A 13,044-nucleotide genomic window follows, 5' to 3' on the forward strand; every position below is an offset into this window, starting at 1 on the left:
TTAATGGAATCCTAATGGTTGGTTGATGGAATCCTAATGGTTGGTTAATGGAATCCTAATGGTTGGTTGATGGTATCCTAATGGTTGGTTGATAATATTCTAGTGGTTGGTTGATGGTATTCTAATGGTTGGTTGATGGAATCATAATGGTTGGTTGATGGAATCAAGGCCTCATGAGCTAAATGAGTCTCCATGTTTAGGCCTAGCGCAGAACACCGGTTCCGCGTCCCAAATGGCACCCTATTCCCTAAATAATGCATCCCTATTCTCTATGGGCCCTATTCAAAAGTAATGCACTATATAGGGAATAGGGTGCCATTTGGAACACATCCTGTGTGTGTACCTTTGACTATTGTCAGAGTAGTAACTTGTTAATCCTGTGTGCAGGAGGATCAGTTTGACTGTAGTCAGAGTGCTAACTTGTTATTCCTGTGTGCAGGAGGATCAGTTTGACTGTAGTCAGAGTGTTAACTTGTTATTCCTGTGTGCAGGAGGATCAGTTTGACTGTAGTCAGAGTGGTAACTTGTTATTCCTGTGTGCAGGAGGATCAGTTTGACTGTCGTCAGAGTGGTAACTTGTTATTCCTGTGTGCAGGAGGATCAGTTTGACTGTAGTCAGAGTGGTAATTTGTTAATCCTGTGTGCAGGAGGATCAGTTTGACTGTAGTCAGAGTGGTAACTTGTTAATCCTGTGTGCAGGAGGATCAGTTTGGAATGTAGTCAGAGTGGTAACTTGTTAATCCTGTGTGCAGGAGGATCAGTTTGACTGTAGTCAGAGTGGTAACTTGTTATTCCTGTGTGCAGGAGGATCAGTTTGACTGTAGTCAGAGTGGTAACCTGTTATTCCTGTGTGCAGGAGGATCAGTTTGACTGTCGTCAGAGTGGTAACTTGTGATTCCTGTGTGCAGGAGGATCAGTTTGACTGTAGTCAGAGTGGTAACTTGTTATTCCTGTGTGCAGGAGGATCAGTTTGACTGTCGTCAGAGTGGTAACTTGTTATTCCTGTGTGCAGGAGGATCAGTTTGACTGTAGTCAGAGTGGTAATTTGTTAATCCTGTGTGCAGGAGGATCAGTTTGACTGTAGTCAGAGTGGTAACTTGTTAATCCTGTGTGCAGGAGGATCAGTTTGGAATGTAGTCAGAGTGGTAACTTGTTAATCCTGTGTGCAGGAGGATCAGTTTGACTGTAGTCAGAGTGGTAACTTGTTATTCCTGTGTGCAGGAGGATCAGTTTGACTGTCGTCAGAGTGGTAACTTGTGATTTCTGTGTGCAGGAGGATCAGTTTGACTGTCGTCAGAGTGGTAACTTGTGATTCCTGTGTGCAGGAGGATCAGTTTGACTGTAGTCAGAGTGGTAACTTGTTATTCCTGTGTGCAGGAGGATCAGTTTGACTGTCGTCAGAGTGGTAACTTGTGATTTCTGTGTGCAGGAGGATCAGTTTGACTGTAGTCAGAGTGGTAACTTGTGATTTCTGTGTGCAGGAGGATCAGTTTGACTGTCGTCAGAGTGGTAACTTGTTAATCCTGTGTGCAGGAGGATCAGTTTGACTGTAGTCAGAGTGGTAACTTGTTATTCCTGTGTGCAGGAGGATCAGTTTGACTGTAGTCAGAGTGGGTAACTTGTGATTCCTGTGTGCAGGAGGATCAGTTTGACTGTCGTCAGAGTGGTAACTTGTTATTCCTGTGTGCAGGAGGATCAGTTTGACTGTCGTCAGAGTGGTAACTTGTTATTCCTGTGTGCAGGAGGATCAGTTTGACTGTAGTCAGAGTGGTAACTTGTTATTCCTGTGTGCAGGAGGATCAGTTTGACTGTAGTCAGAGTGGTAACTTGTGATTCCTGTGTGCAGGAGGATCAGTTTGACTGTCGTCAGAGTGGTAACTTGTTATTCCTGTGTGCAGGAGGATCAGTTTGACTGTCGTCAGAGTGGTAACTTGTTATTCCTGTGTGCAGGAGGATCAGTTTGACTGTAGTCAGAGTGGTAACTTGTTATTCCTGTGTGCAGGAGGATCAGTTTGACTGTAGTCAGAGTGGTAACTTGTTAATCCTGTGTGCAGGAGGATCCGTTTGACTGTCGTCAGAGTGGTAACTTGTTAATCCTGTGTGCAGGAGGATCAGTTTGAATGTAGTCAGAGTGGTAACTTGTTAATCCTGTGTGCAGGAGGATCCGTTTGACTGTCGTCAGAGTGGTAACTTGTTATTCCTGTGTGCAGGAGGATCCGTTTGACTGTAGTCAGAGTGGTAACTTGTTAATCCTGTGTGCAGGAGGATCAGTTTGACTGTAGTCAGAGTGGTAACTTGTTAATCCTGTGTGCAGGAGGATCCGTTTGACTGTCGTCAGAGTGGTAACTTGTTATTCCTGTGTGCAGGAGGATCAGTTTGACTGTCGTCAGAGTGGTAACTTGTGATTCCTGTGTGCAGGAGGATCATTTTGGAATGTACGCTCTCTACAGCAAGAACAAGCCTCAGTCTGACGCTCTACTCACCAGCAACGGGAATGGATTCTTTAAGGTGCGTCTGAAACGCCTCTGGTTACTACCGTTCTAGGATCAGCTGTACTAACACCAGACCTAACCTTTAACCAATATGAAACTACTTCACAGCAACAGGCTAATTGTAAAGTTGTGTGAGCCTAACAGCATATAGGGTGCTACTAATGTATATCCACTAGTTCTACACTGAGTAACATTAGAATTCCCATTGTCAAACTTCACATAGCTACTGGACGTCTACCAATGTAGAATGGAAGAGTTGAATTGACATCAGAATTCCCATTTAGAAAAGCTATTGTACATCTGCATACAGAGTCCTACATCCCCTCTCATCCTCCTCTATGTGTGTGTCTGCTATCCAGAACAACCAGTTGGAGCCGGGTGTTAAGATGGACCTGGTGTCCTACCTGTCTGTTGGTCTGTTTTATCTTTCTGTATGTATCCTGACCTCTGACCTCTACCCTCTGACCTCTAACCTGTCTGTCTCCCCAGAACAAGCAGTTGGAGCCGGGTGTTAAGATGGACCTGGTGTCCTACCTGTCTGTTGGTCTGTTTATCTTTCTGTGTGTATCCTGACCTCTGACCTCTAACCTATCTGTCTCCCCAGAACAAGCAGTTGGAGCTGGGTGATAAGATGGACCTGGCGTCCTACCTGCTGAAGCCCATCCAGAGGATGTCTAAGTACGCCCTGCTGCTGAAGGACCTGATCAAGGAGTGTGGTCAGTCCCAGGAACAGGAGCTCTCTGACCTCCGCACCGCAGAGGAGATGGTTAAGTTCCAGCTGCGCCACGGCAACGACCTACTGGCCATGGACGCCATCCGAGGATGTGATGTAAGTCGGGGGGATGGAGCAGTAGAGTAGTAGAGTAGTAGAGTAGTAGAGCAGAGAGAGAGAGAGAGAGAGACAGAGACAGAGACAGAGAGAGAGAGAGAATTGGCCATGTAAACATATGTTCCCCATGTCAATAAAGCCTTTAAATTGAAATTGAATTGAGAGAGAGAGGGGAAATAGAAACGTACACATCATGTATAATTATTTGTTTGGAAGAAAATGTCAGAGTAAGTCATGTGAAACGTCTCCTCTGGTCTCTGCTGCTGTAGGTGAACCTGAAGGAACAGGGTCAGCTGAGGTGTCAGGATGAGTTCATCGTGTGGTGTGGCCGCAGGAAGTACCTGCGTCACGTCTTCCTGTTCGAGGACCTCATCCTCTTCAGCAAAAGCAAAAAGATTGAGGGAGGGTACGACCTGTACATCTACAAGCAGTCCTACAAGGTGACAACGACAACACGCACAGAGGGTTTTAATATGTACTATGAAGTTATGAACTATGAAGTAATATGACGTTCTACCTTAAATCATTTCAGCCAGTTGGCTAACATTATGCTATGTTGTTGTGTTCAGGCAGTGATGTTTGTATGGTTTATTGTGAGGTGTGGAACCACAGTTAGCAGGGTTCTCCACAATGGAGGCGCTACACCACTATGTTCAGTTTGCTGTGCCACCATGTGAAATCTCAAAACCACCACAGTCAGTGTTTTCCTGTAAAGGTGACTGTTTCTGGCTACTGATTCAGACGGCAGAGATAGGAATGACAGAGAGCGTGGGCGACAGCGGGCTGCGTTTCGAGATCTGGTTCCGGAGGAGGAAGTCCCAGGACACGTTCATCCTGCAGGCCGGCTCTGGAGAGGTCAAGGCCGTGTGGACAGCCATCATCGGAAAGATCCTCTGGAGGCAGGCGCTACGAAACAGGGGTGAGGAACCACGGCCACAGAGGGGGAGTCGTGGGTCATATCTGGACATGAGCTCATCATCTCTGTTGTTGTGTTATGGAACAAGTGATTCCTCTTTATCTCTTGTCTGACCTGAGGCCTGTGTTGATAACCTTCTGTACCATTCATTAAGAGGTGACATGTCTCTTGTCTGACCTGAGGCCTGTGTTGATAACATTCTGTACCATTCATTAAGAGGTGGCATGTCTCTTGCTGACCTGAGGCCTGTGTTGATAACCTTCTGTACCATTCATTAAGAGGTGGCATGTCTCTTGTCTGACCTGAGGCCTGTGTTGATAACCTTCTGTACCATTCATTAAGAGGTGGCATGTCTCTTGCTGACCTGAGGCCTGTGTTGATAACCTTCTGTACCATTCATTAAGAGGTGGCATGTCTCTTGTCTGACCTGAGGCCTGTGTTGATAACCTTCTGTACCATTCATTAAGAGTCTCTTGTCTGACCTGAGGCCTGTGTTGACAACATTCTGTACCATTCATTAAAAGGTGACATGTCTGGTTCTAGTTCAAGTCAACCTCAGGTACATCAAATGGAACCTCTCATTGTGTGTCTGATTGAGGGTCATAACGTGTTTATTCTCTTAACTACAGAGGTGCGCTTGAAAGAGATGGTTTCCATGGGGATTGGCAGCAAGCCTTTCATGGACATCAAGCCTAGTGATGCTGCCATTAGTGACCGAGCCATTGATTACATCATGAAGGGGTCAGGTGAGCTGTCGCTACGATATGTTATGATAACCTAATTTGCCTGGAAATTATTTTTATGAGGTTAGCATACAAAATCCACAAAATAAATATCTCTCTATCACTCCCTCTCACTCTCTCTCTCTCTTTCTTTGTTTCTCTCTGTTTGCTGAATGTGACTTTCAACAACATGTCTGCCAATGCAGCTGCTGATGAGAAAGGCTGATTTGTAAATGCTCTCTCTGCCAGGATAGGGGTGCGTTGTCAAGTTGACTGAATCAAAACACAACATCCCAACATCTCAGAGCACATCTCCCCTGTTCTCCTCCTTTAAACCCTTGATATGTTCTGTTCCAGCTGAAATATCCTCTCAGAGTCTACATCTACACTCCTACTCCACCAGACAGCTGTTGTGTACTGACACAGTGTCCTGTTAGCAGGAATGAGGTTGTCTGGACTTGTGTCTGTCGCAGGTGATTTGTTGCATGTCAGATATCAAAGGATGTTGAAGTTAATGCAGCAGGTGGAGTCAGAGCTGAAGTTAATGCAGCAGGTGGAGTCAAAGCTGAAGTTAAAGCAGCAGGGGGAGTCAGAGCTGAAGTTAATGCAGCAGGGGGAGTCAGAGCTGAAGTTAATGCAGCAGAGGGAGTCAGAGCTGAAGTTAATGCAGCAGGTGGAGTCAGAGCTGAAGTTAATGCAGCAGGGGGAGTCAGAGCTGAAGTTAATGCAGCCAGTGGAGTCAGAGCTGAAGTTAAAGCAGCAGGTGGAGTCAGAGCTGAAGTTAATGCAGCAGGTGGAGTCAGAGCTGAAGTTAAAGCAGCAGGTGGAGTCAGAGCTGAAGTTAATGCAGCAGGTGGAGTCAGAGCTGAAGTTAATGCAGCAGGGGGAGTCAGAGCTGAAGTTAAAGCAGCAGGGGGAGTCAGAGCTGAAGTTAAAGCAGCAGGGGGAGTCAGAGCTGAAGTTAATGCAGCAGGTGGAGTCAGAGCTGAAGTTAATGCAGCAGGTGGAGTCAGAGCTGAAGTTAATGCAGCAGGTGGAGTCAGAGCTGAAGTTAAAGCAACAGGTGGAGTCAGAGCTGAAGTTAATGCAGCAGGTGGAGTCAGAGCTGAAGTTAATGCAGCAGGTGGAGTCAGAGCTGAAGTTAATGCAGCAGGTGGAGTCAGAGCTGAAGTTAATGCAGCAGGTGGAGTCAGAGCTGAAGTTAATGCAGCAGGTGGAGTCAGAGCTGAAGTTAAAGCAGCAGAGGGAGTCAGAGCTGAAGTTTTGTGATTTTGTACACAAAGAATACAAAACAAACACAATGAACTCAAACACTAGACACAATGTAGCATCAACTCAAACACTAGACACAATGTAGCATCAACTCAAACACTAGACACAATGTAGCATCAACTCAAACACTAGACACAATGTAACATGTACAGCTCAGATAAGACAAACAAGAGGAAGAATAGGAACGTGCTCTGCATTACCCCATGCTAGACTGACTGTCTGGCTAGTGTACTGTCCTCTCCTCTAACGTTACCTCACTGACAATGTTGTGTGTATACTCTTCAGAACTGTGTTCTATGGTTGTCCGGAGTAGCCTGATACCTCCTGTATTCTGTGGTTGTCCCGGAGTAGCCTGATACCTCCTGTATTCTGTGGTTGTCCCGGAGTAGCCTGATACCTCCTGTATTCTGTGGTTGTCCCGAGTAGCCTGAAACCTCCTGTATTCTGTGGTTGTCCCGGAGTAGCCTGATACCTCCTGTATTCTGTGGTTGTCCCGGAGTAGCCTGATACCTCCTGTATTCTGTGGTTGTCCCGGAGTAGCCTCATACCTCCTTCCACGGAGACATGATCCATAGATAGAAATGTGTACAGTGAAATGTTCATGTTCTCTACCCAATCTTTCCTTCTCTCCCTCCAGAGTCCAGGACCAGGGCGTCCATCGCGGTGTCCTCCTTCGACCACTCCACGCCCTTTAAGCGGCCTCACTCCACCATCTCCAACAGTAGCACCTCCTCTTCCTCCTCCCCAGTCCTCTTCCTCACTGCTGGGCTCCCTCAACCTGCACCTGTATCCCTCGCCTGCTCACCAGCACCCCCAAGCCCACCAGCACCCCTACCCCCTGGGCAGCGTACCCTCCTTCAGCCACTGGCCCTACGACTGCATTGAGGAGGACGAGCTGGAGCAGGACACGGGCAGCCAGCCTTCTATGAGTGAGTGACAGACAGCCTTCTGTGAGTGAGTGAGTGAGTGAGTGAGTGAGTGAGTGAGTGACAGACAGCCTTCTATGAGTGAGTGACAGACAGCCTTCTGTGAGTGAGTGACAGACAGCCTTCTGTGAGTGAGTGAGTGAGTGAGTGAGTGAGTGAGTGAGTGAGTGAGTGTGTGAGTGAGTGAGTGAGTGAGTGAGTGAGTGAGTGAGTGAGTGAGTGAGTGAGTGACAGACAGACAGCCTTCTGTGAGTTATTGAGTGAGTGAGTGAGGTGAGTGAGTGAGTGAGTGAGTGAGTGAGTGAGTGAGTGAGTGAGTGAGTGAGTGAGTGAGTGACAGACAGCCTTCTGTGAGTTATTGAGTGAGTGAATGAGTGAGGTGAGTGAATAAGTGAGTGAGTGAGTGAGTGAGGTGAGTGAGTGAGTGAGTGAGTGAGTGAGTGAGTGACAGACAACCTTCTGTGAGTTATTGAGTGAGTGAGTGAGTGACTGAGTGAGTGACTGAGTGAGTGACTGAGTGACAGGCAGGCCCTAACAGGTATCCATGTCTGAATCCCAAATGGCACCCTCTTCTCTATTTAGTGCACTACATTTAACCAGAGCCCTATACGTCTTGGTCAACCGTAGTGCACTATCTAGGGAATAGGGAGCCATCTGGTATGCATCCCATGTCCTCGTCTTAAAGTGTCTTACTGTCCCTATCACATTACTAAGGATGTCTAATTCCTCTTTGAAACTGTGGTCCTGTTCCTCTCTGTCCCCCTGAAAGTCTCCCTGAAAGTCCCCCTGAAAGTCTCCCTGAAAGTCTCCCTGAAAGTCTCCCTGAAAGTCCCCCTGAAAGTCTCCCTGAAAGTCTCCCTAAACTAAATGACTATTGTATCTTCTGTGTGTTTTCCAACAGTCACAGAGAGCTCTGGGGAGACATCGTCCCAGTGTACCTCCAGTGACAGTGTGATGGGGCTGAGCAGCCTCACCCTCCCCATCCCAGGCCACGGCCGCCCCAACATCATCATCGACGCCTTACCCAGCAACTCCACTTCCTCCTTCCTGTGTTCGTCCACGCCTCCCGGCTCCTCCCACCCTCAGATGGCCCCTCCCCCAGCCCTGTTCCCTAAGGACAAGGTCCTCCAAGCCCAGGGCAGCACCTTCATCACAGCAGTGAGTAGAATGGTGGTTTTTACACATAATAGTGACATTGTGTAGACGAGTTTAAAGTAGCTAACAGACGTGGGTTCAAATACTATATGAAATCATTTCAAATAGTTCATCTGTGCTTGATTGATCATACTTAATCTGTGCTTGATTGATCATACTTAATCTGTGCTTGATTGATCATACTTAATCTGTGCTTGATTGATCTTGCTTGGTTTAATGGATTGTTAGAATAGTCCCAAGCACTTCAGGCAGACTAGAGCAAACACTCAAAGTCATTAAAATATTTCAAAAAGTATTTGAACCCAGGTTTGGTGGGTCGGTAAAATATCTCTGTTCTTGCGCTGATTGCTGAATACTCTCTGTTGAAGTGGAGTATCTTCTGAAGGTTTTTATACACTAGGACATGAAGGATTCTGTTTATTCAGAGGTTTCCTAACCCACCCACTGTCATCCAACATCATCCTGTCCAATCAGGTTTCCTATCCCACCCACTGTCATCCAACATCATCCTGTCCAATCAGGTTTCCTAACCCACCCACTGTCATCCAACATCATCCTGTCCAATCAGGTTTCCTAACCCACCCACTGTCATCCAACATCATCCTGTCCAATCAGGTTTCGTAACCCGCCCACTGTCATCCAACATCATCCTGTCCAATCAGGTTTCCTAACACGCCCACTGTCATCAACATCATCCTGTCCAATCAGGTTTCCTAACCCGCCCACTGTCATCCAACATCATCCTGTCCAATCAGGTTTCCTAACCCACCCATTGTCATCCAACATCATCCTGTCCAATCAGGTTTCCTAACCCGCCCACTGTCATCCAACATAATCCTGTCCAATCAGGTTTCCTAACCCGCCCACTGTCATCCAACATCATCCTGTCCAATCAGGTTTCCTAACCCACCCACTGTCATCCAACATCATCCTGTCCAATCAGGTTTCCTAACCCGCCACTGTCATCCAACATCATCCTGTCCAATCAGGTTTCCTAACCCGCCCACTGTCATCCAACATAATCCTGTCCAATCAGGTTTCCTAACCCGCCCACTGTCATCCAACATCATCCTGTCCAATCAGGTTTCCTAACCCGCCCACTGTCATCCAACATCATCCTGTCCAATCAGGTTTCCTAACCCACCCATTGTCATCCAACATCATCCTGTCCAATCAGGTTTCCTAACCCGCCCACTGTCATCCAACATAATCCTGTCCAATCAGGTTTCCTAACCCGCCCACTGTCATCCAACATCATCCTGTCCAATCAGGTTTCCTAACCCGCCACTGTCATCCAACATCATCCTGTCCAATCAGGTTTCCTAACCCGCCCACTGTCATCCAACATCATCCTGTCCAATCAGGTTTCCTAACCCACCCACTGTCATCCAACATCATCCTGTCCAATCAGGTTTCCTAACCCGCCCACTGTCATCCAACATCATCCTGTCCAATCAGGTTTCCTAACCCGCCCACTGTCATCCAACATCATCCTGTCCAATCAGGTTTCCTAACCCGCCCACTGTCATCCAACATCATCCTGTCCAATCAGGTTTCCTAACCCGCCCACTGTCATCCAACATCATCCTGTCCAATCAGGTTTCCTAACCCGCCCACTGTCATCCAACATCATCCTGTCCAATCAGGTTTCCTAACCCGCCCACTGTCATCCAACATCATCCTGTCCAATCAGGTTTCCTAACCCGCCCACTGTCATCCAACATCATCCTGTCCAATCAGTCATGTCATTCCAGTGGAGTGAAGAGTAAACATTGCAGCCATTGGCTCTCCCTGGTTTCTCTCTCACCAGCATTTTGTGTGTTGTTTTGTTTTTGCCAGAGCAAGACCTCTCATATTACAATAGGCCTCTCTACAGTGGTCTGACTCACAGAGAGAGAGAGAGAGGGGGCTGTTTAGCTCAGTAAGTAATTGGGTCTGGCCAGAGTGAGCGTGGTCTGTGTCGTGGTGTTCTGTTTGGTTCACAGCCTTATTAACAACTGTGGGGATCTCCCTCTGTCCGTACCATGAATACAAATCTGTGTGCAAACATGCTTTGTGTGCGTGTGTGCGTGTGTGTGTGCGTGTGCATGTGCGTGTGTGTGTGTGTGTGTGTGTGTGTGTGCATGGCAGTGTCCTGCTAGGGTTAAATGACTGCTGTGTTGGTCCAGGAGTTTCCCCTGACCATGTGACCTGACCAGTTCACACTCCGTGTCCTAGTGATGGATGATTTGTTGTGTCAAGCTTTTGGGTTCTCTGGTCCGTCTCTGGTCTCTGGTCTCTGGTCTCTGGTTTCATGTCTCAGGTCTCAGGTTTCAGGTCTCATGCCTCAGGTCTCAGGTCTCATGTCTCATGTCTCATGTCTCAGGTCTCATGTCTCAGGTCTCAGGTCTCTGGTCTCTGGTCTCATGTCTCATGTCTCAGGTCTCAGGTCTCAGGTCTCAGGTCTCTGGTCTCTGGTCTCATGTCTCATGTCTCATGTCTCAGGTCTCATGTCTCATGTCTCAGGTCTCTCTTAGTCTCTGGTCTCAGGTCTCAGGTCTCTGGTCATGGTCTCATGTTTCAGGTCTCTGGTCTCTGGTCTCTGGTCTCATGTCTCAGGTCTCATGTCTCTGGTCTCTGGGTCTGGTCTCATGAGACATGAGACATGAGACATGAGACTAGAGACTAGAGACATGAGACTAGAGACTAGAGACTAGAGACTAGAGACTAGAGACCAGAGACCAGAGACCAGAGACCAGAGACATGAGGTCTCTGGTCTCTGGTCTCTGGTCTCTGGTCTCATGTCTCATGTCTCATGCTCCTCTGTGTGCTTCTGCCATGTGTGCTCTAGCATGTTACATAGCTGTATGTTTGCTCTGCTTTTGTTGGCGTTGTTGATGCACGGTCATCATGTTAAAAGGTTCAGTTGTTGTTTATACCTCAGCTCAGCAGCTAGGGGGCAGCAGATCATTGGTGATCGGTTCACTTGTTGTTCATACCTCAGCTCAGCAGCTAGGGGGCAGCAGATCATTGGTGCAGAAATCTGTTATAATAAAAAGTTATGACAGTACTACATTGTAATCGTCTACTCTTACAGTCATAAGACGTCAAAGGAGCCTAATCAATAGATGTACAGTCTAGATGTTAGACAGTCATGTTAAATCAACCTTTCTCTAGCTCAGTAGTAACCAGTTGGGGTTGGACATTTACAATGTTTGACAGTTTGTAAATCCTTTTTGTTAACCCTGTCAATGTGTCTTCCTCTTCTAGCTGTGATGCCACTGCACTGAGAACTGGTGTTACGGAGGATCAGTAAGGACTTGAGTGAGGAAGCTATCCTGTTAAGCATGCTCAGTGACGCCTGTAACACTGGGCACTCTACTGTGTCTCTACTGGACTCTACTGTGTCTCTACTGGATTCTACTGTGTCTCTACTGGACTCTACTGTGTCTCTATTGGACTCTACTGGTCTCTACTGGACTCTACTGTGCCTCTACTGGTCTCTACTGTGTCTCTACTGGACTCTACTGTGTCTCTACTGGATTCTACTGTGTCTCTACTGGACTCTACTGTGTCTCTACTGGACTCTACTGTGTCTCTATTGGACTCTACTGGTCTCTACTGGACTCTACTGTGCCTCTACTGGTCTCTACTGTGTCTCTACTGGACTCTACTGAACTACTGGACTCTACTGTGTCTCTACTTGTCTCTACTGTGTATCCACTGGACTCTACTGGACTACTGGTCTCTACTGGACTCTACTGGACTCTACTGGTATCTACTGGACTCTACTGGACTCTACTGGACTACTGGTCTCCACTCTGTCTCCACTGGACTCCACTGGACTCTACTGGTATCTACTGGACTCTACTGGACTCTACTGGTATCTACTTGACTCTACTGGACTCTACTGGACTACTGGTCTCCACTCTGTCTCCACTGGACTCTACTGTGTCTTGACTGGACTCTACTGGTCTCCACTCTGTCTCCACTGGACTCTACTGTGTGTTGACTGGACTCTACTGGATTCTACTGGTCTCTCTGGACTCTACTGTGTCTTGACTGGACTCTACTGGACTCTACTGTGTATCTACTGGACTACTGTGCCTCTACTGGTCTCTACTGGACTCTACTGGTCTCTACTGTGTCTCTACTGGTCTCTACTGGACTCTACTGGACTACTGGACTCTTGACTGGACTCTTGACTGGACTCTACTGTGTCTCTACTGTGTCTCTACTGGACTCTACTGGTCTCTACTGGACTCTACTGGTCTTTACTGTCTCTACTGGACTCTTGACTGGACTCTACTGGATTCTGAAAACAACAGACACATAACAGACCACTATGACAATAGACACATAGCAAACCACTCCGACAACAGACACACAACAGACCACTATGACAACAGACCACTCTGACAGCAACAGACACTCGTCGTTGAGACCGATGGCCTTTGGCATTTCAGAACGATGTGTTGAAAATGTAACATTGCTATGTATGCAGTACTTAAAGAAATAGTTTCACCAATGCTGGTACGTCGCGTTCTGACTGTATATGTGTTTTAATGAACTAGATATGTATCACTGTTTATAATGTAGAATATTTGTTTTATTATGTCTTATTCAAGGAAGCAAACAGATGGAAAGTACTCAGCAGACAGCCAGACAGACGCTAGTGGGGATTCACTACCAGCTATTCAGCAGACAGCCAGACAGACGCTAGTGGGGATTCACTACCAGCTATTCAGCAGAC

The 13,044-nt window shown here is 47.2% G+C and overlaps 1 protein-coding gene across 1 annotated transcript in view; it reads left to right on the forward strand.

The window, feature by feature from the left end:
- The window catches only part of LOC139404938 (pleckstrin homology domain-containing family G member 4B-like), an 81,401-nt gene extending 71,182 nt beyond the window's left edge, over positions 1 to 10,219 (forward strand). Inside the window, 9 exon segments of the mRNA XM_071147480.1 lie at positions 2,419 to 2,508; positions 3,097 to 3,321; positions 3,591 to 3,761; positions 4,063 to 4,240; positions 4,867 to 4,983; positions 6,869 to 6,975; positions 6,977 to 7,160; positions 8,059 to 8,315; positions 10,152 to 10,219. Coding sequence (XP_071003581.1) covers positions 2,419 to 2,508; positions 3,097 to 3,321; positions 3,591 to 3,761; positions 4,063 to 4,240; positions 4,867 to 4,983; positions 6,869 to 6,975; positions 6,977 to 7,160; positions 8,059 to 8,315; positions 10,152 to 10,196 — 1,374 coding nt within the window. The 3' untranslated portion in view covers positions 10,197 to 10,219.
- Positions 10,220 to 13,044: the final 2,825 nt, after the last annotated feature.

This window comes from Oncorhynchus clarkii, unplaced genomic scaffold (genome assembly GCF_045791955.1).
Source record: "Oncorhynchus clarkii lewisi isolate Uvic-CL-2024 unplaced genomic scaffold, UVic_Ocla_1.0 unplaced_contig_10529_pilon_pilon, whole genome shotgun sequence".
Lineage (NCBI taxonomy): Eukaryota > Metazoa > Chordata > Actinopteri > Salmoniformes > Salmonidae > Oncorhynchus > Oncorhynchus clarkii.